Genomic DNA, 27,877 nt, shown 5'->3' on the forward strand with positions numbered 1-27,877 from the left:
AGTACATCTGACGTGATGACGCACCCGAGAGAACCAGGAAGCGCTCAGCCTTTGTTTTTGTCCGTCTGCAGTGCTCTCATTTTCCACAAGAACCGTGTCGTTTCCGCGGGCCCAAATGGCGACGTTTATTTCTGTCCCGTTGAAGAAGTCCTCGGAGGTTGACCTTGTTAAACCGTTGTCAAAATTTGTCACGGCCACGTATCCTCCGGGTGAGGAGCAGGCGGAGTATTTGCGCGCCGTGGACGAGCTCAACAAGCTCCGGAAAAGTGCTCTGGGGAGGCCGCTGGACAAACACGAGAGCTCGCTGGAGATCCTGCTGCGGTAAGACATTGGCCTGAAGACGTTATTTTGCTGATGGAGTTTTGTAATTTGGTTATTCTGTCAGTTTCTCCATCGACAGGCCTGTGTCGTAGCTTGATCTAACGTTAACGTTATATAAATAACGTTAACTGTTAGTCTGTTTGTAGCGCATGTCAGAAGCTGTCGAAACTACCTTAATCATCCTACTTTATTTAAACGATTCCTGTTTAATGTCATTTGACAGCAGTTATAGTTTTATCAAGAGTTTAGGGATGACTTCAGAAAAAAACCTTTGTAGAAATGAATTGTTGTTACTAACGTTACCTTGTTTTTTTGTTTTTGTCACCTGGATATGGACATATGTTAATGCTATATATAGAAACACACACACACACACACACACGTAGATTTACACAAATTAATATATGTATTGTAATGTGTGGTACAGGCTAAGAATAATAACCTTATTTGTAAAATTAAAATTCTCTCACATCCATGTGATTATATAAAATAAAATAGCAAAATCAAAATGGTGATTAAAAGCATAAAACGATCATTAATGTTATCTAAAAGATACATTCATTCACTCATATAACTTATACTTTATTATAAAAACAGTAATAAAGCAAAGTGATGATCACGTTGTGCGTCAACCACCCATTTATATTACGTCACTTGCTTCCTGGTTTTGCGTGACTCAGGTGTGTCGTTTACACAGAACTCTTCAGACATTCAACTGTTAAATAATAATACACGATTTAACAAAAGTGAGGACAAAATCAATTTTTGAGTTATTTCATGTATATTTGCTGAGGCGTTAAGCTTGTTATAGTCGAGTCTTTAAGAGACTCCATTACGTCACATGTGAAGCAGAAGTAGTTTGTGTGACGTATGACTTAAAGTTTAATTTTGGGAAGTTTTTATAATTGGATACACATTACACACTATTATATCTATCTTGAAACCAGTTGATGATTTGCTTTGAAAGAGAGGAGGAAATGGCTGGTTAATTTGTTAAGCAAAGTCAGATTTGCTCCTCCATGCTTTCAGCACATCATTTATCTGCCCCATTTGAACCTTTTTGCCTGGAATGTTTATCGTGAATTCATTGTGTGATTGTCAGAACTCTTTGTTTACTTTATTTTCATCTAGCTTGTCTGAAAAGACAGATGGACATCACCACATAATGTTTAAAATTGGGAAGTAGTTTTCAAATGCATGACATTAGAAGCACTGGACAAACTTCTCAAATTAGGTAGTTGAGTAAAAATACAGATGCCCTAAAATAATATTGCTCATTCATTTTCAGGTTAGTTCCTTATTTATCAGGGGTTGCCACAGTGGATTGAATCGACAACTATTCCATTGTACGTTTTATGCAGTGAATGCCCTTCCAGCCACAACCCAGAACTGGGAAACACACACACGCACACACATTACGGCAAAGTTTGTTTTCCCAATTCACCTATAGTGCATGTGTTTGGACTGTGGGGGAAACCGGAGCACCCGGAGGAAACCCACACCAATGTGGGGAGAACAGGCAAACTCCACACTGAAACGGCAACTGATCCAGCTGATTAGCAGGAGCTATACTGAAGACCTAAGACAGTGGTCACCAAACTTGTTCCTGGAGGGCCGGTGTCCTGCAGATTTTAGCTCCAACCCTAATCAAACACACCTGAACAAGCTAATCAAGGTCTTACTTGGTATACTTGAAACATCCAGGCAGGTGTGTTGAGGCAAGTTGGAGCAAAACCCTGTAGGGACACCGGCCCTCCAGGACCAGGATTGGTGACCCCTGACCTAAGAGATCCATGTTGAGCAGGGGTGTCAAACTCGATTCCTGGAGGGCTGAAGCCCTGCACAGTTTATTTCCAACCCTGCTCCAACACGCTTACCTGTACAAGCCTGAAGGACTCAATTAGTTTGATCAGGTGTTTAATTAGGGTTGGAACTTTGGTTTGACACCTGTGATGTAGAGCTTTAAATACATAAGTTAAAACTTTTAAATCAAATCTCAGTTGATGGAAATATTTTTTTGACCACCAGTCTTAGTTTTTGTCTGCTAAAATATCTACTAAAATTTATTATGATTTTTAAAAATGTATTAAATATTTTTTTCAATTGATGGAAATGTTTTTTTTTTTTTTTTTTTTTTTACTAATTGTTTTAGTCTTAGTTTTGTCTACTAAAATCTCAAAATATATAAAATTTGGGATTTTTAAAACAATATTTTGTGAAAAAATGTTTTATTATACATTTTTTTAGTTGACTTAATTTTTTTAAACTAAAGCTTTAATATAGTTTTTGTCTACTAAAATATCTACTAAATTTTTTTTTTTAATTTTTTAAATATTTGTGTTTTGTTTTTTTTATAATTTTTTCATGATTATTACATTTTTTTTTTATAACTGTTGTTTAAATTATTTTTTAAGTATTCTTACTAGTTGACTGAAGTGTTTTTTTTTTTTTTTTTGACCAACAGTCTTAGTGTTTGTCTTCTAAAATACTAACTTTCTGTCCACCACTGAGAATTGTAGATTATTTCCACAGTCACGGTCTGCATTTCATTACTGCTGTAATTCAGTGGAGGTAATGTAGCATCTGGGCCTTGCGCCATCTGCAGAGTGAATGAGAGCCATGTGTTGCTATAGGATTACACTTTTTTTGTTTTGTTTGTTTGCTGCTTTGTATCCATGCCGAATGGTCAAGATGAATGGCCTGCTTTGTAGCTACTAGTTAAACGGGTGTTTGGTTTGTATGACGAAGGCCTCTTGGGCACTCCGTCAGTGGTTTTCCCCCCTTCACGCCATCTTCTTTTTATAACTCCGGGACGCAGGGAATGGCAGATAGAGAGCATATGTGGAGCAGAGATGAGTGGAAATGCTCCTCTCTATATTCAGGAAGGAAGTGTTTTTGTGATTGGTGTCACTAGTTTTCTGCGTAACAATGAGGTTGAGTAACATCTGTAACGTCACTTGCTTCTTGTTTACAGACTGGCGGTCACATGAGAGTGCTGTCACGCCTAAATCAATTGTGTCATTTATATGACGGTGCATATATGGTATGGTACGGCTATTAGTGCAGCTACAGTATTTTCTATAACATTTTTTCTTCTGGACAAAGTAAAAGCAGTTTTGAATTTTTTAGAAAGCAATTTAAGGTCAGTATCGTTAGCCCCCTTATGCAGTTATTTTTTTCGATAGTCTACAGAACAAACCACTTTTATACAATGACTTGCCTACTTACATTAACCTGCCTGATTAACCTAGTTAAGCCTTTAAATGTCTCTTTAAGCTGAATACTAGTATCTTGAAAAATATCTAGTCAAATACTCTGTACTGTCATCATGGCAAATATAAAGAAAATTTTCTCCATTAAACAGAACGTGGGGAAGAAATATTCAGGAGCGCTACTAATTCTTTTTTTTTTGTAATTAATTTTTTTTTTTTGTTCAACAGCCAAGAACAAAGAACACACTTCACACTACACATACATATGATACATGTTACGTAATCAGTTACGTACACCAAGACAATTCAACAAAGTTGTTGTATTAATTTATGCTTGTAATTTATTATATTTTATGCAGTTCCACTCCCTAGTATCTATGTAAAGTTATGAATTCTTCCCAAATAGTTATTTATATCATCTTGTGGATTTATATTCGTAGTGCAATATATATCACAGAAGAACTCAATATCGCAATGTTGTTTTTTCCAATATCGTACAGCCCTATCGAATGGAAAAAACATATTATTATATTATTATATCATATTACGCTCTATTTTAATTTTTCATGCTGCCATAAAATACGCTATTTATATTTACGGTAATACATATTTATGCAATATTACATACCATTACTAATATGCAGACAGAAACATGAATAACAGCATCATGAGAAAGTTGCAATCTTGAATGTGCAGCGTTTATATTTTGCATTTTATTTAACATTATTTATACGTTGAGCCTTTCAATATTAGTTTTAAAGAGGTGTTTTATATTTTGTTCATCAAATTTTAAAATATTTATCATTGATCTAATCGAAGGATCTTTTATGATCCTTCAATCAGATCACAGTCCAAAGACATCGGTTATAGGTAAATTGGATAAACCATGTTTGCATCTAGTGTATGTGTGTGCGTGGGTGCGCGTGTGCGTGCGTGAGTGCGTGTGTGAGAATGTGAATGTGAGAGTGTATGGGCATTTCCCAGTACTGGGTTGAGGCTGGAAGGTCATACGCTGTGTAAAACATATGCTGGAATAGTTGGCGGTTTATTCCGCTGTGGCGACCCCTGATAAATAAGGGACTAAGCGTAAGAAAAAATAATGAATATGAATAAGAATTTTAAACGTGTGGTCAGTTTGCCAGAGGTGGGTTGCAGCTGGAAGGGCATCCGCTGCATAAAAACGTGCTGGATAAGTTGGCGGTTTATTCCTCTGTGGCGACCCCGGATTAATAAAGGGACTAAGCTGAAAAGAAAATGAATGAATGAATGAATAAATGTACATGGGGTCAGTATGTATACGATCAATCGATTGAATTTACAGAAGTGGTAATATATCATGATAAATATCATTATCATCACTGATATGAGAATTGTTGTTGCCCAGCATTATTGTCATTGTTTTAAACTAAAAAAAAGAAACTAAAAAAATAAAATAATTCCCTCACTTTTAATTTTAACAGTTGTTGTTCTCTCTCTTTTTCTCCCCTCTAGATATTATGATCAGCTCTGTGCAATCGAACCCAAATTTCCCTTTCCAGAGGTATCTGTCATTCACTGGCACTGACGTGTCCTGTAATAACAATAATTGATCATAATATACTGAGCATATGCATTAGTGCCTGTAACTAATACCTAACTATTTTTGTTTGTTTCAGTTATGTCTAACATTCACATGGAAAGATGCTTTTGATAAAGGATCTCTTTTTGGAGGCTCGGTCAAGCTTGGTGAGTTGATGCATCATTCAAAACAAGAGCAGAATGTGTGCATATAAACAAACATGTGCCAGATTCATTTAAAGGGATAGTTTACCCAAAATTAAACATTTCCTCACTATTACCTCACACTTAGGTAGTTTTAAATTTTGATGAATTTCTATCAGCTATTGAACACAAAATAAGATATTTTGAAGAATGTTGAGTGGGGAAAAGCAGCAGTTAACATCAATAATAAGAACAAAAAAAATACTATGGAAATAAATGGCTGTTTCTTGTTTTTCTTCAGCTTATATTTGTGTTTTTTACAGAAGAAAAACACTTTTGTAACAAGTATAGGATGAGTTAATAATGGCAGATTTTTAGGTGAACTGTCACTTTAGTTTGTCTATGCCATGTGTTGTTGTTAGTAATATTATATCTACTTTTATTTTGCACAACGAATGTGACTTATGGGTAAATTCTTTTGAACCATTTGGACTTGTTAGATACTTTACTGCAGATATAACTCGAAAGAAGGCGTATAAAGATTTTCTATATGGTGCAATTAAATGTCAATATCTCTGTTCTCCATATTCAGAGCAAACCTGCACCTCATCCAGTATAAAAAGAAAGGCTTTAGTTTGAGATTCCTTTTTATAAAAAGCGTATTAATGTGTGCATATTAATAATGTTCTCTAATACTAACATAACTTACTCTTCACAACTCTTGACCCATGCTTTTTAATTGTTGCATATTTCCTTATGACATTTTACAACTCAAATTAAGGATGTTCATTTTGTGCTTCTGTCATTTTGGACCCAGATATGTATGGAGCATCATTTTATTAGTTTTGTTTAATAATAATAAAAGCCATTAAAATTTGTTTAGTCTTTTTAGGCTTGATTTTGCTGATTAAAATGTGGCAAATCCAGTGGAATTGGGTACAACCGTTGCATGACTTTTTTCCACCTGAAAGTGAAAATTTATACAAGTAAATTTCATTTATTTTAATTTTTTGTTAATGAGCAATTTCGAGTTAAGTAAACTAAAAGAAAATGAACTTCATTCATTGTTAAAAAAAAATTAATTAATAATACATTGAGCCTTCTCTTCATATTGAACACATTTGAGACTGAATTGTGTTGATAGAAATGTGGCAAACCTAATAGAACTGGGTACAAGCATTGCATCAGTTTTTATTTTCATCCGAAAGTGAAACTGTATACAAGTAAGATTCATTTATTGTGATAAGGAAATTCAATTATTTTTTATTTAATTTATTAAATATATTTATTTATTCGAAACAATCAAATTTAGACTGTTTATGAGCCATGATGAGTTTAATAGACTCAAATAAAATGAACTATTAATTCCAGTAAATCTGTGATATAATCAAATAAATTCTTACACTGTTAAGAAAAATTGTGTATCAGTTTTTACTGCTTATGAGATGCACTGTAGTTTCAGTTGAAAAAATATAAGTGACTATTTTATAAAACAAGCATTGACTTGTTATTCACTGAAGAATATTTAATGTGGTCATCTAATTGCTTCATCTGCATTCACACTACTGGAGTCTGGACACGAGCAAAATTTCAACATGCACCACAGCAGTTCTAATATTAAGTCACATTCTATTTGCATATAATTTATAAACATAATTCAAAGCTACAATTCTGCATATTTTTGCTAAATTTTGCATTTTACAAATGTACATTGTCTAAAAGTGTATTATGATCACTCCATGAGGCAATGCAGTCATTTGCATAGCATTTGTCAGATTATTTTGGTAATCTTTATTCCAAATTCGACCATTTGCTTTCACTCTGAAACAGTAGTCCTTCTATGATGATATCAGTTTGACAGATTAGGTGAAATGTTTAGCCACATCCTTCATTTGTTAGTTTGCTGCACGTGAATGATGAGAGGCAGGGCATAAATAAACCCCACCCCTTACTCAATATTCTATATATATAAGTTAATATATGTCATGATACTGAAATACAAGTCTGCAGCAACTTCCATTATATGTTTTATGTTGTTTGTGTTTCAGCATTGGCGAGTCTGGGCTATGAGAAGACGTGTGTGTTGTTTAATGTGGGCGCTCTGGCCAGTCAGATCGCTTCCGAGCAGAATCTCGACAATGATGAGGGACTCAAAACTGCCGCCAAGTTCTACCAGGTTTAAGTCTGAACTTATTATGCTGCTTTTTACAAGATGTTAAATAAGTCTCTGATGTCCCTAGAGTGTTTGTGTGTGTGTGTGTGTGTGTGTGTGTGTAGTTTCAGCTCAAATTACAACACATATATTGTTTATATATATATAACTCAACACATATATAACTCTCTAAAACTGCCCCTTTTAGGCTGTCAGTTTACATTAGTGATGCACCGATGCCGATACTTTTATCGGATATCGGTTCGATACTGCATATATTTGTTTCTGAATCACGTTGCGCTGTGTCTGTTAGATCAGCAGATCGTATTCGCAGCACTGGAGTAGAGAGGATTATTTCCTGCTCGTTATGCACAAAGTAGGCCTTCCTGAAATGTTTAAATAGAAAAGGCTCAATAATACATTGGACAGATCCTCAACACACTGATTTATTCCCTTTGAGCTGCTGATTTGGAAATGTCCGCTGCGCTGACTGATTGTATCCTTGCTCATAGTATACTATATTATTTGTACATCACTTTAAACAAACTGTACATTTAGAGAATGAAGCGCGGCTGGAAAACAGTGTTTTCGTCACTTCAGGAGGAGGCATGAATTAATTTAGCTAAACTGCGACATGGTCATCTTGCGGAAATATTACCAACTATTCATCAGGTAATGTTTTCCCCCCTCTCTCTCTCTCTCTCTCTCTCTCTCTCTCTGTTGGTAAAGCGCTGTCAAATATTTTTCCTCCATGGACCTCCATGGCACAGCGTATCGGCCTACGGCAGCTGGATTAGTCTAAAAGACGCAGTACTTTTTGATGTTGGGTCTGTTTTAGTTCGGATCATATTCTCACCACAAACTAATTGCTCCAGGGTTTGTTTGAAAGCGTACCGAGACCACCTCTTCAAGCAGGTCTTGGTACGCTTTTTTGGTTCGCTTTTGGTGCGCACTTGAGTACGATTGCTGCATTCACACCTGCCCAAACGAACCGCATCAAGAGGGAAAAACGAACTCTAGTGCGATTCAACCAAACTAAATAAGGCAAGTGTGAAGGGACCCTAAATCAATAGAGTCGTTACCAGAAAAATTAATTAGCCTTATATAGGCCACTCTGAAACTGTGAATATTTCACTGTCATTTTATTTATATCAATATTTTCAGACCTGTTTGTGTTTAGTCTGCGTCAAACCTGCAGGAAAATATCAGGCTTTGCTAAATTATTGCTGATTATTTGTCCAACAATGTCAATAGTGGTATATTGCAGATTTAAAAAAAAAAATTCTTAATATTAAAAAAGGAAACTGGACCACATAAGCTGGACCACAGCAGATCAATGTCATAACGAATGCTCAAATAATGGAGCTTAGTTTACACACACTAATTTTTTTAGTTCGATTGTTCTGTTTGCCATTTATAGGCCTATAGGTTGTTTTTGTTTACCAAAGAAGGTGTATTATTTGAATTTAGCACCAGAGCTATAAAAACTGTAACTGGGAAAAAAAAACGTCACAGTATCAGGACAGATCTGTATTAATTGATACTTAGAATTTTGGCATCAAGATCTGATCGGCAAAAAAAAAAAAAAAATGGTATCGGTGCATCCCTACTTTAAATTCGAATAAGATTGTGTGATTTTCAAAAGAGGGTGGAGCTACAAATGCCTGTGTGTCAGCTTAGTGGCAGATTCAAAAACAAGACTAACCTCATAAGCTAATGAGGGAGAGATCATCACTAATGGGCGGGGCTTTCCCCCTCTGATGACATGTACAAAGGGAGAATGTCAATCAAAGTGTTTCTGCAGGCTGTTTTGATCAAGTGTGATTATAAAAAAATAATTGAATCAATTTTTACCATTAGATGATGGTTATATTTACAGACTGTTGCCACACAACTGTGTTTAAACCCCTTTAAAAAGTGATTTTTGCATAATAGTTCCCCTTTAAATCTTTCTAAAACACGTGTAAATGTTTAATTTCCTCTCATTCTCAAGCAAATTCTGTCTCTTTTCAGCTGGCGAGTGGAGCGTTTGCTCATATAAAGGACACCGTTCTGTCTGCCCTGAATCGAGAGCCCACCATGGACATCTCTCCCGAAACAGTGGGCACGCTCAGTCAGATCATGCTCAGTCAGGCTCAGGAGGTCTTCGTTCTCAAGGCCACTTCTGGTGCGTCTGTGTTTATGTTTAGCCGTTTTTGTGTTTATAGATGACACACAATTTTAATTACTTGGTGTTTTATATCACAGACAAGATGAAGGACGCCATTGTCGCTAAGCTTGCCAACCAGGCGGCAGATTATTACGGAGATGCTTTTAAGCAATGCCAATACAAAGAGAATCTGCCTAAGGTATGTACAGCTGCTAGTACACATGACATACGGTTAACATGAGGAAGATGATCCACTAGGGGTCACTAGAGACTGTTTAATATAAAGATGCCCACACACTGCATGCAACAATCACTGTTGGTGTGTCTGTATACTTGCATTTAGGGCTGGGCAATATGGCAGAAGATTTTAGAAGATTTAGTCAACATACAATAAAAGTTTCACTACATCATGTTTTATTATCATTTTCTTTATTAACCATTAGGCTAAAAAGTTATATTCTAAGTGCACCTTCGAGTAAGATTTCAACAATATGTAAATGTAAAAACAACCAATTCTGAATAAAATATGAAGGTAAAAATGTTCTTAAATATATCCTGTGTATTCAAAAATAATGCAAAACTAAAAATGTATCTATTTCTTTGCCAAAATGTAAAGTTTATAGATCAATTTGATCTGTTCAAGCTTACAATTAATGAGTAAAAGTACTGAAACTCTATTATACTAATATGTTGTTATTATTGACAGTATTTTTAAAGCAAAGAAAAAAGTGCAGCATATTAGCGCAAACATGAAACAGTTTCTTCTGTGCTCCAAAATATAAAGTTTTCAACAAGATTTAAATGTAAAACATCAGATTGTTTTGTTGTAAATGAGCTGTTTTAGAGGTCAGTTTGAACTGTTCAAAGTAAAAATGAAGGAGTAAAAGTACTGAAACTATTATACTATTAATAGGTTGTTATTATCAACAGTATTTCTTTTAAAGAAAAAATAATAAATCCAGCATGTTAGCGCAAACATGAAAAACAATTCTCTTTGCTCCGACATATTACGTTTTTAGCAAGATGTAAATGTAAAAACAATCATTTGTTTAATATCTTTATGAAATTTGAAAGCAAATAGTTTCCTAAATATATCCTGTGTGTTCAGAAATTACATAAAAATAAATGTGTGTATATTTCTAAGCCAAAATGTAAAGTTTATAGGTCAATTTCAACCAATCAAGCTAAAAATTAAAGAGTAAAGTTACTGAAACTCTATTTGTGAGAATGATAACACTGCTAAAATATTGTGTGGAATTTCCATGCATTGAAAACTCAACTTGCATTTATTGCACAAATTGTGGTGGTTTCATCAAAGCTAAAGCAGAGCTCAATCTTAATATGAATTATTAGCATTCATTAATGTAAGAAATTTGAATTTAGTCCTCCAAATTTTGTCATTTTTGGGTCACACTTTTTAAATTTAATTAGCTGCTTATTAATAGTTAAGTAGTTGTTAGGCTTAGATTAGGGATTTAGTATATGATCATCTTTTATACGTGCTAATAAACAGAGCCAATATTTTTATAATAGGCATATACACTCACTTTATTAGGTACACCTCAATTGGTAGTAATGGGCTCAAAGTGTGCTTAGAAAATATCCCCCACACCATTACACCACCACAATTTTGTTGACGCCAAATTCTGACCCTACCTTGCGAATGTCGCAGCAAAAATCGAGACTCATCAGATCAGTCAACGTTTCTCCTATCTTCTATTGTCCAGTCTATTGTGAGCCTGTGTGAATTGTAGCCTCAGTTTCCTGTTCTTAGCTGACAGGAGTGGCACCCGGTGTGGTCTTCTGCTGCTGTAGCTCATCCGCCTGAAGGTTGGACGTGTTGTGCGTTCAGAGATGCTCTTCTGCAGACCTAGGTTGTAACGAGTGCTTATTTTAGTTACTGTTGCCTATCAGCTGGAACCAGTCTGGCCATTCTCCTCTGACCTCTGGCATCAGCACGGCATTTGCACCCACAGAACTGCCGCTCACTGGATATTTCCTCTTTTTCGGACCATTTTCTGTAAACTCTAGTAAATCCCGGTAAATCAGCAGTTTTTGAAATACTCAGAAAAGCCCGTCTGGCACAAACAAACATGCCACGTTCAAAGTCACTTAAATCACCTTTCTTCCCCATTCTGATGCTCGGTTTTAACTGCAGCAGATCGTCTTGATCATGTCTACTTGGCTAAATGCATTGAGTTGCTGCCATGTCGTTTGCTGATTAGAAATTTGAGTTAACGAGCAGTTGGACAGGTGTACCTAATAAAGTGGCCGGTGCAGGTAATAAGCCAGTAGTTACTATTTATTTTTCTCAACTGTTAACGATGCATGTATACAATCCCTAGGTTTAAAAAAATTATGGCGTGACAAAATATAAGTTGTGCTGAAAAAAATAAGTAAAAAATAACACCCAGTCCTATTACCAAACAATTAACATAGACATTTACCTCAAACTCCTAATTTGCTGCTTATTAATATTTTTTAGGTTTATGTATTGGCTAGGATTAGGGATGTAGAATATGATCATACTTCATAAGTGCTAACAAACAGCCAATATTTTAATAATAGGCAGGTAATTAGATTAGATTCAACTTTATTGTCATCACACATGTACAAGTACAATGCAACGAAATGCAGTTTAGGTCTAACCAGCAGTGCAATAGCAGCAAGTGCAGGATACAGGAATAAGTTATAAAGTGCAGTTATAGAAAACTATGGGGATATTTACAGATGGATGTACTATGAAAATTATATACAGGTTGGATAAGCTATGAGCAGATTTACAATATATGAATATATGTGCAGGTTGCTATTAATAATCAGTAGTGTGCAGATATATAAACATGATAACAAGTGTATATGTTACAATATATGAATATAAGTACAGGTTGCTATTAATAATCAGTAGTATGCAGATAAATAAGCATGATTACAAATGTATATGTATAGTGGGTGTGTACATAATTACAAATGCCCATATGCAGTGGGTATGTACAGTTCAATAAGTAAACAGTTCAATGTGGTGCAGTGAATGTGCAAATTTTAAACGTGCAAATGCACCAGTAGTTAATATTTAAACTAAACTATGCTTACATTTTTTCCTTAACTGTTAAGGATGCATGTAAATATTTCCTAGGTTTAAAAAAAAATATATATAACAAAATAAGTCTTGCCAAAAAAAAAAAACATTGCTCCCAGTCCTACTTGCATCTGCAGATATGAGTGCACTTGATTCCCGTATGACTGCTAGTCGTCCCCTCATACTCAGACACACAGTCTCAAAAAGCCTCGAGCCTTTGTTTCTTCTCCTACTGATCTGTGAGTGAACGCTGCATGAGCGTTGTGTGAGGGTTTGGTTGGGGTTTGCCGGAGGACGCGTGCTGATTTGCTGTTCTGTTTTCTCTTCCTGCGCCCTGTGCTGTGTGTCTGTGCTCGTTTGTGGTTGCCCGTGGTGTTGGTTCGTGGTTGCCGTGGCGTTTGTGATTGCTGTGGTTGCCTCTCCCTGGTCAGTATTTTTATTTCCAGGACGTGCTTCCGGTCCTTGCCGCCAAGCACTGCATGATGCAGGCCACCGCCGAGATGCACCAGTCAGCCCTGGCCAATCAGAAGAAAAAGTTCGGGGAGGAGATCGCCCGGCTGCAGGTGTGTTTGTCTGCCTGCTAACACATATTAGACCATAGAACAATACAGAAAATATATAAATACAAATATGCAAAGGGTACAGCAGTAGAAAATAAATTCATAAAAAAAAACACACACATTCATAACTAAGCCAGGGGCAGGGAAAATTGATAAGGTGTGTGTGTGTGTATATGTATATATATATATATATATATATATATATATATATATATATATATGTATATATATATATATATATGTATGTGTGTGTGTGTGTGTGTGTGTGTGTGTGTATATATATATATATGTGTGTGTGTGTGTGTGTGTGTGTGTGTGTGTGTGTGTGTATATATATATATATATATGTATATGTGTGTGTGTGTGTGTGTGTGTGTGTGTGTGTGTGTATATATATATATATATATATATATATGTGTGTGTGTGTGTGTGTGTGTGTGTGTGTGTGTGTGTGTGTGTGTGTGTGTGTGTGTGTGTGTGTGTGTGTGTGTGTGTGTGTGTGTGTGTATATAAATATATATATATATAACATTTTTCTCACTTTCTACCTCAAGTGGTTGGAAACCTTTGAGTTTCCATTTTCTGTTAAACACAAAATAAGATATTTTGAAAGGCTAGAAAACCTTAACCATTTACCTCCATAGGAAAAACAAAATGCCATGTTTAAGATGTTTTCTTTGAAAATCACTGCCTGATTGATATACAATATAAAGTGGGTCTCAGACTGGACAAGAAGCACTGGGTTAAAATCCTTTTTTACACAACATGCCTTTAAAATATGAACATTTATTTTACTCCAGTATTTTTTCAATAGAGTTTCTGCACAAGTCTGCTGCTACTGACGGCGGCAGTGTTTACACTGTCTTTCATCTCGTTTTACGACAGCTAAATGAATGCTTAAGTCTATTTACTGATTGTATTTTATTACATTACAATGGCGATGGTGTAAAAGGAACCTTATGAAGCTGAAAACAGTCACATTTACCTTCACCGGAAGATTGCTGTTGGCTGAAAAAACTAGCTGCACATTAGCCAGAAAGTGGAGTCAAAATATTCTCGTCTACAGTGTGTGTTTTTATACTAATGATGATGTTTCCTTATTTCGTTTTTTTTCTTGGTTGCATGCTTAATTAAATGAAAATTCTGTTATCTCTTTTTCACTATTCACTTGTTTAAAACCTATTTGAGTTTTTCTCTACTGCTGAACACAAAAGAAGATATTTTGAAGAATGCTGGTTGCCTCTATTTTTATCATGGATTAACGCTAAAAATCTTTTTTAATTTGTTTCTTGTTTTTAATTCAGTTTAATTTATTTTATCTATTTATTAATGAAACGGTTCTGCCGTGAAAATAGCCTTTGTTGCTGACCTAGCCTTAAATAAAATAAATTCATCACCAATAGAATATTAATGCTTCTGTTTTTGTCTGCAGCACGCACAAGAGCTGGTGAAGACGGCGGCTTCTCGATACGACGAGTATGTTAATGTGAAGGATCTGTCAGATAAGATCAACAGAGCGCTTACAGCTGCAAAGAAAGACAATGACTTCATTTACCATGACCGCGTACCGGAGGTCAAAGACCTGGAGCACATCGGCAAAGCATCTCTGGTCAAAGCAACTGCAGTTCAGACACCACTCAGCCAGAAGTTCACAGGTCAGAATGATAGTTGATGTAAACCTGTGTAACTTTGTTACTACTTGTCAATTTGTTCTAACCCCAACCTATCAGTCTGCTAATTGATTGATGTAAGGTTGCTGCGAAGTTGTTTATGTAGTTAACACGGTGTCTACAGGGGACCATGAATATAGTGTAACCCTAATCTGGAAAAATAAGCAAAAATGCCAGTAAAATGCGCCACATTGACATTATTTTCTGTTTTTGTAGATCTGTTTGAGAAGATGGTGCCGATGGCGGTGCAGCAGTCTGTGAGTGCAGCCAATTCCAGAAAGGCAGAAACAGTCAACAGACTCATCGGCAGCATGAGAGAGGCAACCAATCTCTGCAACGGGTCAGTGTTTGTGCATATATTTACTCTTACGCGAGTCAATTTTCACTGCATTAACCTCCTAAAAAGGCCTAAGGTGTTTTTTTACATGCATTTTTTATTTCTTTTTGCTATTTAGGCTTATTGGAACCTAATTAGAATAAAAGTCTAAGTATCATCTTTTGATACAATGTACTTTTAGAGAAAAATGATGTCCATACATGTGGACTCGTGGTCCGAATTCACATAAAACACTTTTCTATTTATTTCTATTTCTATTTCTATCTACACTTTGACTATTAGAGAGTAAAAACTAATTTTCCCCCCATTTTGGACAGTTAAAAATAGGGGTTGGGACATTTCATATGCTGCAAAACAGTTGCAGGATGACATTTGGGCAGAGCTGAGCTCCAGCGAGGGGGAGCTTGAGCTCTCACTCCTCCTTTCTTGCACTTCTTCTACGAGTGATGTCACTGGGGGTAGGGTCAGGGGTGGGGTTGGTGCACGCATTAAAACAGCTTATAGGAGGAGGAGCGAGAGCTCATGCTCCCCCTCGCTGGACCTCAGTTCTGCTCAAATGGCTCTGCAGCGAGTAGTGTCTCGGATGACACTGTATGTCTGTACCAAAGACATGTCATGCCATTGCGCCTATTTTTATCATTTTTATCTAATTTTAAAAAAAACATCTTGTGAATTTTGATGCACTTGCTTGAACTTATTGTGTAAATGTGCTTTCATCATAGTTTATTTGCATTTTTTCCTATTAGATGAAAAGTTAATTCTACACAGTGGCGTGTGTATACGATTATTTATGTGCATTTTCAAAAGGACCAGAAAATGTAAGCATTTTAAAAAATATTTATAGTTTGCAATATAAAACATAAAACTTGGTGGATGGAAACTAGGGCTGCACTGCAAGCAAAATAATCTGCCAATGGGGTAAACAAAATAATCTTCATTTTCCTTTTGACATAAGATTCTTTTGCTTACCCCATTGGCAGATTTTTTTGCTTGTTATAAGAAAAAACTCACTTCATTTTGGCATATTATTTTTAAAAACAAGACATTATGTTTTGCTTGTCTAGAAAATTGTTCTTGATTTAACAATTTTTAGATAACTGCACTAGAAAAAAAGAAGAAACAATCCAAGTAAGAATTGTTTGCAGTGTGAACGATATTGGAACAATCTGACATTGCTATTTTTTGTTTTCCCACAATATATATTGCAATATGTACATCACTTCACCAGATTATTTGACTCTATTTGCAAATATTTTATTATTTAAACTGACTGAGGGATGATCAAGTCTTTTTTAATGCCATGCATCTGCATAAATTGTAATAAATTACAAGCAAAATGTAATAAATTCACAATGCTTAATTGTTTTCTTGGGTGTCTAACAGTATATATATATATATATATAAACAGAATTTGAAAAACCAAATGTTAAATAACATAGTCATTATTGTGTGTATATATAGTTCAAAATATCAATATCTATCTTTTAATCTTTGATAAATAATCTAATCCTGCGGTGTGGCTATTGCACACATTGCAATATCAGTGCTCAAGCGATATATTGTTCTGCTCTAATAGAAACACAGCCACAGATGGAATAGTGCACACGAGGGTTTTCTGTACGTCTGAAAGTTTTCTAAACACCCATATTTTGGGTTGTTGGTGATTATTTGGTTGTTATTGATCGTATAGGGTGTTGGCATCCTTGAACCTGCCGGCTGCTCTTGAAGATCTGTCAGGAGACGCAGTTCCTCAATCCATCTTGGAGAAAAGCCGTGCTCTCATCCAGCAGGGCGGCCTTCAGAGCATCGAGCAGCTGATTAAAGATCTTCCAGAGCTCCTGCAGAGGAACCGAGAGATCCTGGATGAGGTCAAGAGCTTTATGTTTCATCCCCTTTTATAAACTGCTAAGAGTTGACCCAAAAATTAAACATCTGTCATCATTTATTCACTCTGTTGTCATAAATCTGCTGGAGTTTCTTACATCTGTTGACAAACACAAATGAAGGTATTTTGAAGGTTGTCTGAAACTTGTAGCCATCAACTCTGTTGTATTTTTTTTCTACTATGGATGTCAATAGCTACTGATCATCAACATTCTTCAAAATATCTTCTTTTGCATTCAACAGAAAAACAGACACTGAATGGCTTTAAACTATTTAAGTGGCTAAATGACCATTTTGGGTAAAAATAACCTTTAAAATTCTTCAGATTTGGATAATTTTACCCTTATAACAAGTGAAAATATTCAAAATCTGATCACAAGAGACAGTGGAGTTGCGTTACTGTTTCCACCTGGAATTAACAAGAGTCTTGTGTTTTTGTCAAGACTCTTCCCATGTGTTTTTTTTTAATGCTCCACACCACTTTTGCAGGAGCTTTTTTTAAATATCCCAATGTTGTCAAATAAACTCAATGTTCAAACTAAAGCACATTAAGCCAAATATAGTGAATGTAACCTTGTAGGCCACAGGTGTCAAACTCAGTTCCAAAAGGGCCGCAGCTCTGCACAGTTTAGTTCCAACCCTAATTAAACACACCTGATCAAACTAATTGAGTCCTTCAGGCTTGTTTGAAACCTACAGGTAAGCGTGTTGGAGCAGGGTTGGAACTAAACTGTGCAGGGCTTCCGCCCTCCAGGAATTGAGTTTGACACCCCTGTTGTAGGCTATAAGATCACATGACATTCTACATTGTCTCGTTATAACCTAAGTAACTAAAACAAGTTAAATTAAACAATTTTGTTTACAATACATTACATTAGTCACTCTACAGTTACTGCTTTGCTAAATAAACTTTCAAATGTTAGGTGGCTCATTATATTCCAACAAGATGTTTTTGAGCAAAATGTATATTTTAGGCAGAATTATTGTGCTTGTATAAAATTATGTGTCAAACAGGAGACAATAATAACTGTTTTTGGTGGCAATTCTCATGCAGTGGCAACTCTCAAGATTAAACGTTTACAATTTTAGGTCCGTTAGGATTACCTAAATGATTTACATTTGCTGAATGCCAGAATAATGAGACATAATGTTTCTGGAGAATTTTTGATTAATATCTAGACAGTCAAAAGTTTACACACATTTCCTTGGTATTTTTTAGCTTTGCTTTTAAACTGTATAACTTTGGTCAAATGTTTTGGGTATCCTTCCACTAGCGTCTCACAAAAGTTTGAAGGATATTTGGCCCAGTCAGATTTGTAGGCTGCCTTGCCCGCAATAGCATATTGCAACTCTGCCCACAAATTTTCTATAGGATTGAGCACAGGGCTTTGTGATGGCCACTCCAAAACATTCACTCTGTTGTCCTTAAAGCACATTTGAACTATTTTGGCAGTATGCTTAGGGTCATGGTCTGTTTGGAGGACCCATTTGTGGCCAAGTTTTAATGTCCTGGCTGATGTCTTGAGATGTTGCTTCAGTATTTCTCCATAATGTTCTTTCTTCATGATGCCGTCTATGCTGTGAAGTGGACCAGTCCCTTCTGCAGCAAAACAGCCCCACAACATAATGCTACTGCCCCCATACTTCACAGTTGGGATGGTGTCCTAAGCTTTCCCCTTTGTCCTCCAAATATAACACTGGTCATTATAGCCAAACAGTTCATTCTTAGCTCCATCAGATCACAGGACATGTCTCCAAAAATGATTATTTTTCCAGTGTAATTTAGCTAATTGTAATCTGGCTTTTTTGTTGATTCTGGCTTGTTGATTTTCCCATGTTGTCACAGAAGGCAGCAGTGTGTTTGAGGTTCTCCTTAAATACTATTCTACAGTTGTGCCTCCAGTTAACTCAAATGTTGTCAATTAGCCAATCAAAGTCTTCCAAAACCTTGACATCATCATCTGAGCTTTTTCAGAGGCTGAATAATCTTATTGTATGTAAACTTGCCAAGAAAAGTTATAACAATTTCTCAAAATCTCTCTCTCATTATTCTGCTGTTAAGCAGAACAGAAACACACATGATAATCCTAACTTGCCTAAAAGAGAAAAAGTTTAGTCAAAGTCACATCTTTTTTTTTTAATGGTTATGTGCCTTTTTATACAGTGTTTGTAAACTTCTGGTTTCAACTGTACCTGGATTGTATCTCAGTTTGCCTCCTGATTAAAACTGTTGTGTGTTGATGTTGCAGTCCTTGAAGATGTTAGATGATGAGGAAGCGACAGACAATGAACTCCGAGGCAAATTCAATCAGCGCTGGAACAGAACTCCCTCTGGAGATCTGTATAAACCACTCAGAGCAGGTACAAACACACTTCCAGCCTCCCATTTACGCATTAGCAGATGCTCTTACCTAATGAGACTTGCAGTGCTTTCTAGGTAAACGCATTATGAGTCTGTGCGTTCCCTGATCATGACTTTTGCTTCAAGATTCATGCTTCTCTGGTTCCAACTTGAGGGTCATTTTTGCTCATGATGGTTTGTCCTCACTTCTCTCTGTCTGTCTCTTTTTTTGTCCTTGCAGAGGGAAATAATTTTCGCAATATATTGGACAAGGCGGTGCAGGCCGATCAGGTGGTGAGAGAGCGTTACACGGCACATTGTGAGATGATTGCTTTGCTCTGCAAGCCAGAGAATGAGCTCAGTGCTGCCATACCGTCTGCCAACCCTGCCAAGACTCTGCAGGGCAGCGAGGTGAGATCAGTGTCGATGTGCTTAACATGATTTAAAACATGTAGTGATGTTAAAATACTATATATACAATTGAAGTTAGAATTATTAGCCTTCCCATATATTTTGTAAATAATAGTTTTAATAATTCGTTTCTAATGAGTGTTTTCTTTTATCTTTTATACATAATATTTTAGTATTTAGTATTCAGTTTAAAGTGACATTTAAAGGTTTAGCTAGGTTAATTAGGCATGTTAAAGTAATTAGGCAATTCCTTGTATAACGAGGGTTTGTACTTTAGACAATCAAAAAATATAGAGCTTAAGAGGGCTAATAATATTGACCTTAAAATTGCTTTTTAAAAAATAAAAAACTGCTTTTATTCCAGCTGAAATAAAACAAACAGGACTTTCTCCAGAAGAAAAAATATTATAGGAAATACTGTGAAAAAAAACATTGCTCTGTTAAACATGATTCTGGAAGTATTTTTAAAAAAGGGAAGAAACAAAAATCACAGGAGGGCAAAACATTTTGACTTCAGCTGTACATATTAGACAAACTTCTTTTAAAATTTCTGAATTTTAAATCAAAGTTGTACTAGGTATAATTATTAACTAAATAATTTTATTTTATTTTCTTATTTTAAAATAAAATGAACATTATGGCAAATCACAAATAAAGTCAAGTGCTATATTGGGATTTCCGTCTGTATTTTGTCTACCCAAATTCAAAAGCTTCCCAAATCCACATGCAGAGGTGTAAATGCAAAATTTTGGTTTAGTTTAATTCAATTTAATTATTAGTTAAAAATGTATTCAATAAAAACCTGTTTAATTTTCATAAAAAACTGTTGAAAGTGATTCAAATATTTAGATACAGTCATTCATTCAATGCAATTACTCATTTTTAAAGTTAGTCATGGTACAATTTCTTGTGCTTGAGTGCTTTCAAAATCATTATACCGTCACAGGCATCAAAAGCACATACAAATGACAAGTTATAATACAGACTGAAGATTGCAGATAGTGTGATGTGACTATTGCGAATGATCACATTGCGATATCAGTGCTGAAACGATATATTGAACAACCCTAGTATAAACAATTATACTATTAAAATAGGTGTTAATATTAAAAATGCCTAAATGGTATATAACACCAAAAAACACACACTAACCAAGCTGTTATACTAATGCCAAGTCTCATCTCCTGCACAGGTGGTAAATGTGTTGAGGTCTCAGCTGGCGCAACTGGATGAGGTCAAGAGGGAACGAGAAGTTCTGGAAGGAGAGGTGAAGTCAGTGACCTTTGACCTGACGGCAAAGTTTCTTACAGCACTGGCTCAAGATGGCGCCATCAATGAGGAGGTCATGACCAGCAGTGAGCTTGACGCTCGATACGGCTCACACAATCAACGCGTTCAACAGAACTTACGCAGACAGGAAGAGCTGCTGTCACAGATACAGGTGCGTAATAAATAGATTATAAATAGCGTAATAAATCTCTTAAATAGATTCCGAGGTTACTTTATACATTACAAATATTCTGCTTGCATTGAACCTGAAATAATCATTATTAGTTAACTAAAAAAAGGTTTACGCAAATTACAAGAGTGTTCACAGTGAGTTATGTTTACATTAATATAATCTCTGCTGGTAAAAACTAGCCCAGAACCCCTTCTGCTGTTTAAAAACTACCCTTGAGCACCATCTGCTGTTATAAACCAGCCTAGAACGCCATTTGCTGTTAAAATCTAGCCTAGAACGCCATCCGCTGTTTAAAAACTATCCTTGAGCACCATCTGCTGTTATAAACCGGCCTAGAGTTCTGTCTGCTGCTTAAAAACTAGCCTAGAGCGCCATCTGCTATTAAAAAACTAGCCTAGAGCGTCTTCCGCTATTAAAAAAAACTAGCCTAGAGCACCATCTGCTGTTAAAAACTAGCCTAGAGTGTCGTTCGCTATAAAAAAACTAGCCTAGAGCACCATCTGCTGTTAAAAACTACCCTAGAGCGTCGTCCGCTATTAAAAAAATAGCCTAGAGCGCCATCTGCTGTTAAAAACTAGCCTAGAGCGTCGTCTGCTATTAAAAAAAAATACCCTAAAGTGCTGTCTGTTGTTTAAAAACTAGCCTAGAGCGCTGTCCACTGTTTAAAAACTAGTGGACCGTTGTTCGCTGTTTAAAAAAACCCAGCTTAAAGCGCTGTCAGCTGCAAAAAAAATAGCGTAGAGCACTCTCTGGTGTTAAAAAAAATAGCCTGGAGTGCTTTCCGGTGTTAAAATCTAGCCTAGATTGCTGTCTTCTGTTTAAACACTAGCCTAGAGCAACGTCCACTGTTTCAAAACTAGCCTAGAGTGCCTCCCACTGTTTAAAAACTAGCCTAGAGCACTATCTGCTGTTTAAAAACTAACCTAGAGTGCCGTTTTCTGCTTAAAAACTAGCCTAGAGCACTGCTGCTGTTTAAAACTAGCCTAGAGCCCCGTCTGCTGTTAAAAAGACAAGCCTAGAGCACAATCCACTATTAAAAAAACTTGCCTAGAGCACCGTTTTTTGTCTAAAAACTAGCCTAGAGAGCCGTCCATGGTTTAAAAACTAGACTAGAGCGCCGTCCGCTGTAGAAAAACTAGCCTAGAGCGCCATCTACTGTTTAAAAACTAGCCTAGAGTACCAGCCGCTGTTCAATAACTAGCCTAGAGCACTGTCCACTATTAAAAAAAACTAGCCTAGAGAGCCGTCCATGGTTTAAAAACTAGACTAGAGCGCCATCCGCTGTAGAAAAACTAGCCTAGAGCGCCATCTGCTGTTTAAAAAGTAGCCTAGCGTACCAGCCGCTGTTCAATAACTAGCCTAGAGCACTGTCCACTATTTAAAAAAAAAACTAGCCTAGAGCTCCATCTGCTGTTTAAAAACTAGCCTAGCGTACCAGCCGCTGTTCAATAACTAGCCTAGAGCACTGTCCACTATTAAAAAAAACTAGCCTACAGCGCCATCTGCTGTGAAGTTGAAAGATAGCATTGAATTTAAATAATTTTTTTGATTTGAGGGTCTTTTTAAAAGTGTTGGTTCAGCACCGTTTAGGCACCTCTGTAACATTTTTAAAGTATCGGTTTGGCACAAATAATACCCAACACTGTAAGTAACTATCGTGCTTTCTTTCTCATCTCAGGTTTCTCACCAGGAGTTTTCAGCACTAAAGCAGTCCAACTCTGAGGCTAATACCAGGGAGGACGTGTTGAAGAAACTGGCCTCCGCCCACGACAGCTACATCGAGATCAGCTCCAATATCAAAGAAGGCACTAAAGTAACCAGCACATCCACTAATATTAGTTCTGCACACGTGTGTCCTCCATAAAGCTGTCTTATTCTCACTTCTCTTCTTCTTCTTTCAGTTCTACAATGATCTGACAGAAATCCTGCTGAAGTTTCAAAATAAGTGCAGCGACATTGTCTTCGCTCGCAAAACTGAGAGAGATGAACTGCTCAAGTATGTACTTCAGTAGAGTGGATTAGGGGTGTGCAATATTTATTGTCTATAATAATTGAGGTTTTAGCAGTGTTTGAGCTGACAATGGTGAGAATGTCACTCAAATAAACAAACACACATCAGTGACTGTGTGTTGCAGCCTTTAAGCATGTAGGCTTTATATAATCTACTTATACTGAGTATATATTTTAAGTTATGGAAGCAAAAAAAAAAAACATTTTAGGGGTTTACATTTTTATATTCAAAAGATAAAGTACGATATAGTTAAGATATATTACAGAAACAAGTGCAGCTTTATTCAGAAGATAAGCACATTTTATATACACATTTATACAACAGATAAAAACCGTGGTCTCAAACTCAATTCCTGGGGGGCCGCAGCTCTGCATAGTTTAGCTCCAAGCACCTCCAACTCACACCTGCTTAATAGACTCTAGTAGTCTTGAACACCTTGATTAGCTGCATCAGCTGTGGTTGATTAGGGTCAGAGCAAAACTGTGCAGAGCTGCGGCCCTCAAGGAATTGAGTATGAGACCCATGGTTTAACAAATAAAGGTTAATGAGTTCATCACATTTTCAATAAAATATTGTCTCTTTATATGTTTGACTAATAAAATAGTTGTAAACTAAGTAGGAGCTTTCATTTTTTTTAAAAGAATCATGAGTCAGCGATTCATTCATTCAAGGTGGATTTCAATCTGAAGGGCTCATCTTTATACCCTAATCTTCGGAGATCCCTCTGAAGGGATTAGAGATAGGGATGAGATTATTCAAGGATAATTTCCAGTAGTGTCCATCAGTTGCATTTTTCAAACTCTTTCATTTCAAAGGGACCCTTCGAAGTGGCCAGTTTTAATCGCTTTGGTTTGGAATGACACTTTAATATGGCTGCCATGATTTTTTCACTTCAAAGTGCCCCTTGAAGGGCAATATATCTTGTTTGGAAAGAACCAACAGTCTGTAAGACAACCTTTTGCTTAATTTCTTAATTAATCAGCTGTTTTGAATGAACAGTTCAGTGAATCACTCATTAAATCAAGGATTCACTTCGTCGATTGGTGAAGTTTTGTTCCTCGCTACTGTCTCCACTGGCTTGCTTGGTTTGGGACTGGTGAAGCTGTACATCGATAGATTTGTTCCTCAGTGTTTGGACTTTCAGCAGTGAAAACTAAACCACACTAAACTGATCTTCAACTATGAAAACTGGACTGACACAGTTTCAATTTACTAGAACTTCTATGTTAAGCTGCTTTGACACAATCTCCATTGTAAAAGCGCTATAGAAATAAACTTGAATTGAATTTGTCGCCACCTACTGGTGAATTTAGTGTCATATGTATTTATCCATGACAGAGCTTGACCCTTTAAGATTGTACTTAAAGCGCTTTATAAATCAAATGTAGTATTATTATCATTAAACCAGCACAAATATACACTCAGGAAATATTAAATGTTTTACAAAAAAACATTAAACACTCCTGGTGTCCACAGAATAACAAATCATAATGGCTTCAAAATCCTCATTTCTCACCAGGCAAATGATTGGCTGATAATTGTCTCATTTTACAGGGAGCTGCAGCAGAGTATTGCTCGAGAGCCAAGCGCTCCTTCATTCAGCGTCCCGTCATACCAGTCCAACACCCCTGCCCCTGCAGGAGGCCCGACCCCTGCGCCCAGGACTGTGTTTGTGAGTTCACACGCACTGATGACAGATATAACACTTGATCGCATGCAATAGTCTGATGTATATCTGTTTTCCAGTCACAGCAGCAGCCTCAGGCTAAGCCCCAGCCGCCGGCGAGACCCCCACCCCCCAGCATCGCTCCTCAGGCAGCCAGTGCTGCCGTTCCAGTCAGCGCCCCAATGGCTCCCGGCAGCTCTAATCCTCCACCTGTTGCACCCACTGGACCCTCACAGGCTCAAGGGCCACCATACCCCAGTTATCAAGGCTACCCAGGGTAAATAAAGACATTCAAGAGTGCATGTGTCCTCAGTGTTAGGTACAGTTGAAGTCAAAATTATTAGCCCTTCTGAATTATTAGCCCCTTTGAATGTTTTTTTTTCTCCAATTTCTATTTAAATTAATTGGGTTAATTAGGCAAATTATGGTAATGAGGCAAGTCATTGTATAACAGTGGTTTGTTCTGTAGACAATTGAAAGAAAACATTGCTTAAGAGAGCCAATAATATTAACCTTAAAGTGGTTTAAAAACTGCTTTTATTCTAGCCGAAATAAAACAAGACTTATAAGGCAAGGCAAATAAGTTTTCAACTCGATGGGTGTTATAGTCTATGCTTTAAACTAGCGTTTCTCAACCATGTTCCTGAAGGACCACCAGCTCTGCACATTTTCCATGTCTCTTTAAGCATACACACCAGATTCAGATCATCAGCTCATTAGCAGAGACTGAAAGACCTGTAATGGGTGTGACAGACAAAGGAGACATCCAAAACATGTCTAGTGGGTGGAAATGAGCTTTTTACAGTGTCTGGCATAATGTTAATAATGTTTTTGTGTGTTTACATAGATAATATGGCCAGGGTGTAAATACACAGTACAGTTACGATCTTATTGCCAAATTATATTGTTATAATAGCATAATATAGGCCTTCAGTGATTTCCTGAAGATAAATGACAAAAAATAACACAACTGTAATAAGTACAGCAGGCGCGATCGATCATCTGATCTCATATGAGGCAAGAGCTCACGATGACATATGATGGCCTGTGCAGGTGCTGTAGTGATGTCCCAATTTCTTAGGGGTAAATTTTAAAGCTCTTCCCCTTCACACTCTTTTTCAAGGGCCAAAGGCAAGAGGAAGGGGTACAAAAATAGAACTGGGATTGGGCCTTAATAATTACTACTTAATCAAATTTTTCAGCAGCAGAAAGCTCACTAGGTTTTACAACACTCTGCATATTACAGAAGCATGACTTTTGTATATTTCTCTTTTTCTCCTCTCTTTTAGGTATTACCAGATGCCAATGGCCTATAATCCCTATGCATACGGGCAGTATAATATGCCCTACATGCCCTATCAAGCTCAGGGCCAGGCTGGATACCCTGGAGCCCCTGCAACACAGCAACCCTACCCCTACCCTCAACAACCACCCCAACAACAGCCCTATTACCCCCAACAGTAGAGCAACAACCTCCGCGACTACAGCCACACTCATTCCTGTAAACTAGCACTCTTCTTACTGCACTTATCTATTAACACTCCTGCACTCACACGCACTCGATCTCTACTTAACATCCCATTGGATCTGGGCGGGGTTTAAGACACAAGCCACACCTTTTATACAGTAGGGCGGAGTTTAGAATGTAAGCCACACCCTTTAAATAGGAGGGCAGTTTAGAATGCAAGCACTGCGTCTTCTATGGGAGGGTGGGGTTTAGATCTTAAACCACACCCCTTGTATAGGAGGGCGGAGTTTAGAATGCTAGCTCTGCCTCTTGTTTGGGGGCGGGTTTAGACAATAAATCACACCCCTTGTATAGAAAGGCGGGGTTTAGAATACGAACTCTGCCTATTGTATAAGAAGGAGGGGTTTATAACATAAACCACACCCCTTGTATAGGAGGGCGGAGTTTAGAATGCCAATTCTGCCTCTTGTTTGGGAGGTCGAGGTTTAGAACATATACCACACCTCTTTTATAGAAGGGCAGAGTTTAGAATACAAGCTCCGCCTCTTGTATGTAAGGGCGGGGTTTAGACTTATAACAAACCACACCTCTTTTATAGGATGGGGGAGATTAGAATATAAGGTCTGCCTCTTGTATGTAAGGGCGGGGTTTAGAACAAACCACACCTCTTTTAAAGGAGGGTGGAGATTAGAATACAAGCTCTGCCTCTTGTATGGAAGGGCGGGGTTTAGAACAAACCACACCTCTTTAATTGGAAGACGGGGTTTAAAAGTTCAGCCTCTTGTATGAGGGCCGGGTTTAGAACAAACCACACCTCTTGTATCGGGTGGTGTAGTTTAGAACATAAGCCACACCCCTTGTAAATCAGGGTGGGTTTCAGAATACAAGCTCTGCCTCTTGTATGGGAGGGCGGAGTTTGGAACATAAACCACAGCCCTTGTATAGGAGGGTGGGGTTAGAATTCAAGCTCTGCTTTTTGTAATGGGTGGGTGGAGATTAGAACACTTGCCCTTTGTGTAAATGGGCGGGGTTTGTAATAAGCTCCGCCCTAATATGAGTGCACTTTCAAGCTGAAGGTTTATATTGCAGGTGTGCTTGTGGAGGGAAGATCTGATCTTTGTTTGCTCTCTATCTGTTTCTGTCTCTCTCTTTAGCCCAAAGTGAAGCTGCTGGCTGCCTGCCGCTGCGTATATCTTATTTTTGTAATGAATACTGACATGTAATCTAATGCTAGAGCTGTTGATTTCTTACCTGATGATGATCATTTAAATGCTGGGAGAATTGCGGCGGTTGTGTCCTACTGTAACCCTCGTTGTACAATTATACCTCCTTCTGTTCGGTCTACAATCATCGCCTCGGGGAAAAGGAGCAGTTATAGAGTATGGATTTGTCACTAAAATAATTCCTTTTTGTTTCTGTTGTTTTCATGTGATTAAAATCTGTCTGATATTAA

At 37.0% G+C, this 27,877-nt stretch overlaps 1 protein-coding gene across 4 annotated transcripts; it reads left to right on the forward strand.

The window, feature by feature from the left end:
* On the forward strand, positions 1-27,877 carry pdcd6ip (programmed cell death 6 interacting protein). Of its 4 annotated transcripts, none has more exons than XM_009294414.4 (19): positions 36-321; positions 5,025-5,073; positions 5,189-5,258; positions 7,283-7,410; positions 9,400-9,553; positions 9,634-9,734; positions 13,046-13,177; positions 14,607-14,829; positions 15,061-15,184; positions 16,872-17,049; positions 19,315-19,426; positions 19,648-19,817; positions 21,010-21,258; positions 22,958-23,092; positions 23,181-23,275; positions 24,845-24,962; positions 25,037-25,233; positions 26,246-26,457; positions 27,579-27,877. In XM_009294414.4, exons 1-18 carry the CDS (start codon positions 116-118, stop codon positions 26,418-26,420), a joined length of 2,616 nt encoding a protein of 871 aa, XP_009292689.1. In that variant the 5' UTR covers positions 36-115; the 3' UTR covers positions 26,421-26,457; positions 27,579-27,877. The 4 variants fall into 4 exon arrangements, with proteins under 4 accessions (NP_998525.2, XP_009292689.1, XP_068071211.1 ...); XM_068215110.1 differs by having other exon boundaries at positions 13,061-13,177; NM_213360.4 differs by having other exon boundaries at positions 1-321; positions 13,061-13,177; positions 26,246-27,877.

This window comes from Danio rerio, chromosome 19 (genome assembly GCF_049306965.1).
Source record: "Danio rerio strain Tuebingen ecotype United States chromosome 19, GRCz12tu, whole genome shotgun sequence".
NCBI lineage: Eukaryota > Metazoa > Chordata > Actinopteri > Cypriniformes > Danionidae > Danio > Danio rerio.

Bases quoted from the DNA above. Each gene is read 5' to 3' on its own strand.
- pdcd6ip (XM_005159737.5), top strand. From the start codon at position 116: ATGGCGACGTTTATTTCTGTCCCGTTGAAGAAGTCCTCGGAGGTTGAC. The intron at 322-5,024 runs GTAAGACATTGG...TCTCCCCTCTAG, and splicing joins TCGCTGGAGATCCTGCTGCG to ATATTATGATCAGCTCTGTG. The intron at 19,427-19,647 runs GTACAAACACAC...TTGTCCTTGCAG, and splicing joins GTATAAACCACTCAGAGCAG to AGGGAAATAATTTTCGCAAT.